Below are 4,305 nucleotides of genomic sequence, written 5' to 3' on the forward strand. Positions count from 1 at the left end.
AAAAAAAAAAAAAAAAGATTGGGCCCTGTGATATAACGTGATGAAATAATTGAAATGGTGGGTTTCAATTAAAAACCCAGTGTTTCAATTTAGAGGGCATAAAATAAACCTTGGGGATTAAACCCCTGTCATGTTTACAAGTGCCCTATGCTACCCAGGGATTTCTCTGTACAGGGATAATCCCCAAATAGTCGGTTAAACTAAGTCTAAGGCTTCTTTGCATTGTAGGAGCCATGCAACAAACAGCCTTAAAAGACTAATGGGTAATGGGTGTTATTCTTAAATTAGCATTTAATTCTTTTTATATTAAAAAGATGCATAGAATTAAGGCAGGCCAAGGTTAATAAATCATTTCACAACATAGCTGTTGAATGAAATACAGGTAGTCCTAAGTCTCAAGTTGACACACAAGTCTTATACATGGATAATTGGTATATGGGACATGTACATAATAAATATTGAAGTTAACCAATGCATCACAGCATGTCTTATGTTTGCCAGGTGATGTGTTGCTGTGTCTAGATTTCTTTTCTTATGTATAATAGACAATAGATGACCATGCCTTGATCCATGTGAAGTCATTCTGCTCACAACAGACAGAAAAGCTAACCTGGAACTGAGAAACATTCTAAATGTTGTATTTCCATTTCACTTTGCAGATTTCTAACTTATTCCTACCTTCTGGCCTTCAATGCTTGGCTTCTGCTGGCACCAATTACTTTGTGCTACGATTGGCAGGTCGGGAGTATTCCTTTGATTGAGTCAATATGGGATGCAAGGAATTTAGCCACAATTCTCCTGGTGGTGGTTATGATGTTACTTAGTCTACATTGCATAACAGCATTCAAGGTAATTAAAAAGTATGCTAAAATCATATCAATTAAATATTGTCTTTATTTCCTAGTCTTTGGAAGAAATGACCAATAAGTACAGAGAGAAATTTCTTTTTTTGCCAAAAAAGAATGGAGAGGGTTTTCCCCTCTCTCATTTTCTATAACTTTCACGACCAAACCCAAAAGATTAAATTCTACTATTAGTTGAATGCATCCAGTTCTCAGCGAATTTTATCCATACCTCTAAGGGTACTGAAACCTAAGAATGGGACACAAAATAAGAAAAAGGTCCTAAATGATATGAAATGATAGTGCAGGGCATTTTAAAATGACCTGGCAATCATTATTTAATATAAGCTGTACATCCTTTCTACTTGGCTTCACAATTCAGCAATTACACGACAAAAGAAAAATGATTTCACATTGGATTTGTATGGGACAGAGGGGTGGCATAGGTTTAAAAAAAATAGAAATCTTTGGTGATTATGGACAGCTGCATGGTAGAAAGCAGGGTAGACTAAATAAGATGCATATAGAGCACAAGCTTTCGTGAACTCAAGTTCACTTAATCAGGTGCTCTGAAAGGATAGCACAGAGCAGTGTATAAAGTGGGGTGAAATATCTGAATACAAAAGGTGGCAAAACAGGGCACAGAAGGAGGGAGTGGGGCAGTTCTGGGTGAGGCATACAAGCAAAGAACCCATAGGAACACAGAGGTCACACAAGCTTAATCCAGTTAATAAAATAAGGATGTGTAGTCCCTATTTAAACTATACTTAACACAGTCCAGTTTGTGCATGATTTCTTGTTCTGCTATTTCCTGTTCAAACTGTTTTTTAAAATGTTGTTGCCTGAGAACAGAAATCCTGAGGCTGGCAATGGAGTGTCCAGGGAGACATAGGCCTTTGTGCCTTTTTCAGCTACAAGGTATAACTCTGAGTAGAAAAACATAGTTATCTTAGGGGTGGTTCTTTTTTTTTTTTTTTTTTTGAAGGAATAGAATGTTCCTTTTCCTTAAGTGTACAGGCCAAAACCACAATATGGTAGTAGACAGTTCTCTTGAATTCTTTTGAAATGTGCAGGTCATGCATAGGCTGTTTCCATCACCAGAGTTTTCTCTGTGCTCTTGGAAAGAGGATTGAACTGATTAAAACACTGTTGGATAGTTAGGCAATTCATCTGGACTCTTTTAACACCAGTGAATGCCTGATAGAAAAGGTGTGAAAACAGCTTGTTTATAGGACAGTGTCTCCTTGTTTATAGAAGAACGTCTCCTGCAATTCTCTTGTTTTTATTGTTAATAGCAGAACAGATTGATTTGGAATCAAAATCTTTGGGTAGGATTTTCAGAAGTGCTCAGCTTTGACATAAGACTGTTCCCAGGCAAGTCACAGAATCATATAATAGTAACTAAGAATTGGTTGAGAGTGTGAAGGTACAGTAGAAGGCAACTTGCATGTCCGTTACTGCAGAATGGTAGAGTTCAAGATACTAAGGAAGGAGAGCAGCAGAATAAAGACACTGGACATAAGAAAAGCAGGCTTGAACTCAAAGAACTTGTAAGCAGGATCCCCTGAGAGGTAAGTCTAAAGGTAGAAGGAGTCTAGAAGAGCTGGTCGTACTTTAAGAAGGCCTTATTATGGGCACAGGAGTAAACTATCCTGATGTGAAGAAAAAATAGTAAGTGCAACAAGGGGCCAGTCTGGCTAAACAGTGAGCCATTTAGTGAGTTGAAATTAAAAAAGGAATCTTACAAAAATTGAAACTTGGCCATATTACTAGGGAAGAGTATAAGAGTATCACATGGACATGCGCAGAGAAAATCAGGAAGGCCAATACATGATTTGAGATTCAACTCAAGGGATGCTAAGGGATGAAAAGGGCAATAAAGGATTCTACAAGTTGGTCTAATAAAAGATATTGGATTTACCTAAAGAACCTTGTCTGCCTATGTCCTTAGACGAGGGGCAGGTAATTATTTTGGGCGGGGGGCAGCTTACTGAGTTTTGGCAAGCTATAAAGGGCCGCATGACAGGTAACTGGGGGCAAATAAATATTAATTTTCTAAATGTTTTAGGGGCCCCGCAGGCCAGATAGAATGGCCTGGTGAGCTGCATCCGGCCCGCAGGATGCATTTTGCCCACCCCTGCCTTAGACCAACATGGCTACAACCTACACCCCTGAAAAATAAGAGGAAGACTAAGGAAAGGGTAGGTCTCTTACTGAATGCAGAAGGCAATCTAGTAACAGATGATGTTGAGAAAGATAAAATACCACTTTTACTCACATACCACATGCACTCTTTCTGTGCTGGAATCAAAGCTTATGGATGCAGTGGCGGCTGCATAGGAGCTATAATGGTTGCTGGGGCTCTGTTTCTTTCCCAGCCACAGAAAGGGAGGGGTAGAGTGCAGTCATCTGCTTGCAGCTAATTTTAACTTTTTCACAGCTGCTTCTGTAATATTTGGTTATATTGTCATTGTCGCCTGTTAGGGTGTCCCAAGGAGGATGAGTTCTGGTGTGAAACAAATAACAGTAGCAGATAAACTTCCTAGAACTAAAATGTCCCATTTTTATTTGTATGTTTCTATCATTTCTTTAAAAGTGAGGAGTGGGAAGGAGCACAGAAAATATAAATTGAATTGTGGGCATAATTTTTTATGATTAGACTCAAAACACATTTTGAATGGGAGAGCAGTGGCTGTTTACTGTGACATGGCTCATTTGTAAGAATACAGATGATTCTCCTACCAGGCAAGTGGCAGGCTGTTGCTGCCTAGTTGCAATCTGTATCTAGCATAAGGCACATCAGGTTATTTCATATTTTTTGTTGCATCAAATGTTCTCTATTAAAAAAAAAAAAAATGTAAATTCACAGAACTGTTGATTGCTATTTTTCTCCTTACATAATATGTTGGAATCAGGAAATGAGGTTACAGTTTGTTTAAGGAATTATTTTAATATTAATAAGGCAAGAGTTACAGTATGTGTGCATGCACTCATGTGCATGTGTGCGCATGCGCGCACACACACACACTCTTAGTTTTCGTTAATATATACTTAATTTTCCATTAATGCAGCATGGATGTGGGTATACCCACACCCATATACACACTGGATGTCCATAATATTTTTTTTTTCTTTAGTGCAAGGCATAGGAATATTGCAAAAGACTGGCAACAACAAAGAACTTCAGGCAGGAAATGTTATATTTTGTTTTGATGCAAGGAGGTAGATGGGTATGTGTGCATTCACACAGTGAGTTATGGATTATATTACATCAAATGCATTTACAGAGTGCATGAATTATTGGACTGATGCCTTTGTTATCATCGAATTTTAAATGGGACTAATTTGTTGGTGACATGTGATGAGGATAATAACCCTGTTGGAATGTACATGTGTTGCTGATAAAAGATGCTTAAGTCATGCAAGTTTCATAGTTAGTAGGGTCGGAAGGGACCTGAGCAGA

General features: G+C 38.2%; 1 protein-coding gene across 2 annotated transcripts in view; it reads left to right on the forward strand.

Annotated features, from left to right (window-relative positions):
• TMTC1 (transmembrane and tetratricopeptide repeat containing 1) overlaps window positions 1-4,305 on the forward strand; it is a 337,017-nt gene that overhangs the window by 170,402 nt on the left and 162,310 nt on the right. For both annotated transcript variants that reach the window (XM_019515485.1, XM_019515486.1), the window contains exon 8: window positions 660-849. In XM_019515485.1, the coding sequence (XP_019371030.1) occupies window positions 660-849 (190 nt within the window). The remainder of the gene's footprint in view (window positions 1-659; window positions 850-4,305) is intronic.

Source organism: Gavialis gangeticus, unplaced genomic scaffold (assembly GCF_001723915.1).
Source record: "Gavialis gangeticus isolate Ggan-Ray unplaced genomic scaffold, GavGan_comp1, whole genome shotgun sequence".
Lineage (NCBI taxonomy): Eukaryota > Metazoa > Chordata > Crocodylia > Gavialidae > Gavialis > Gavialis gangeticus.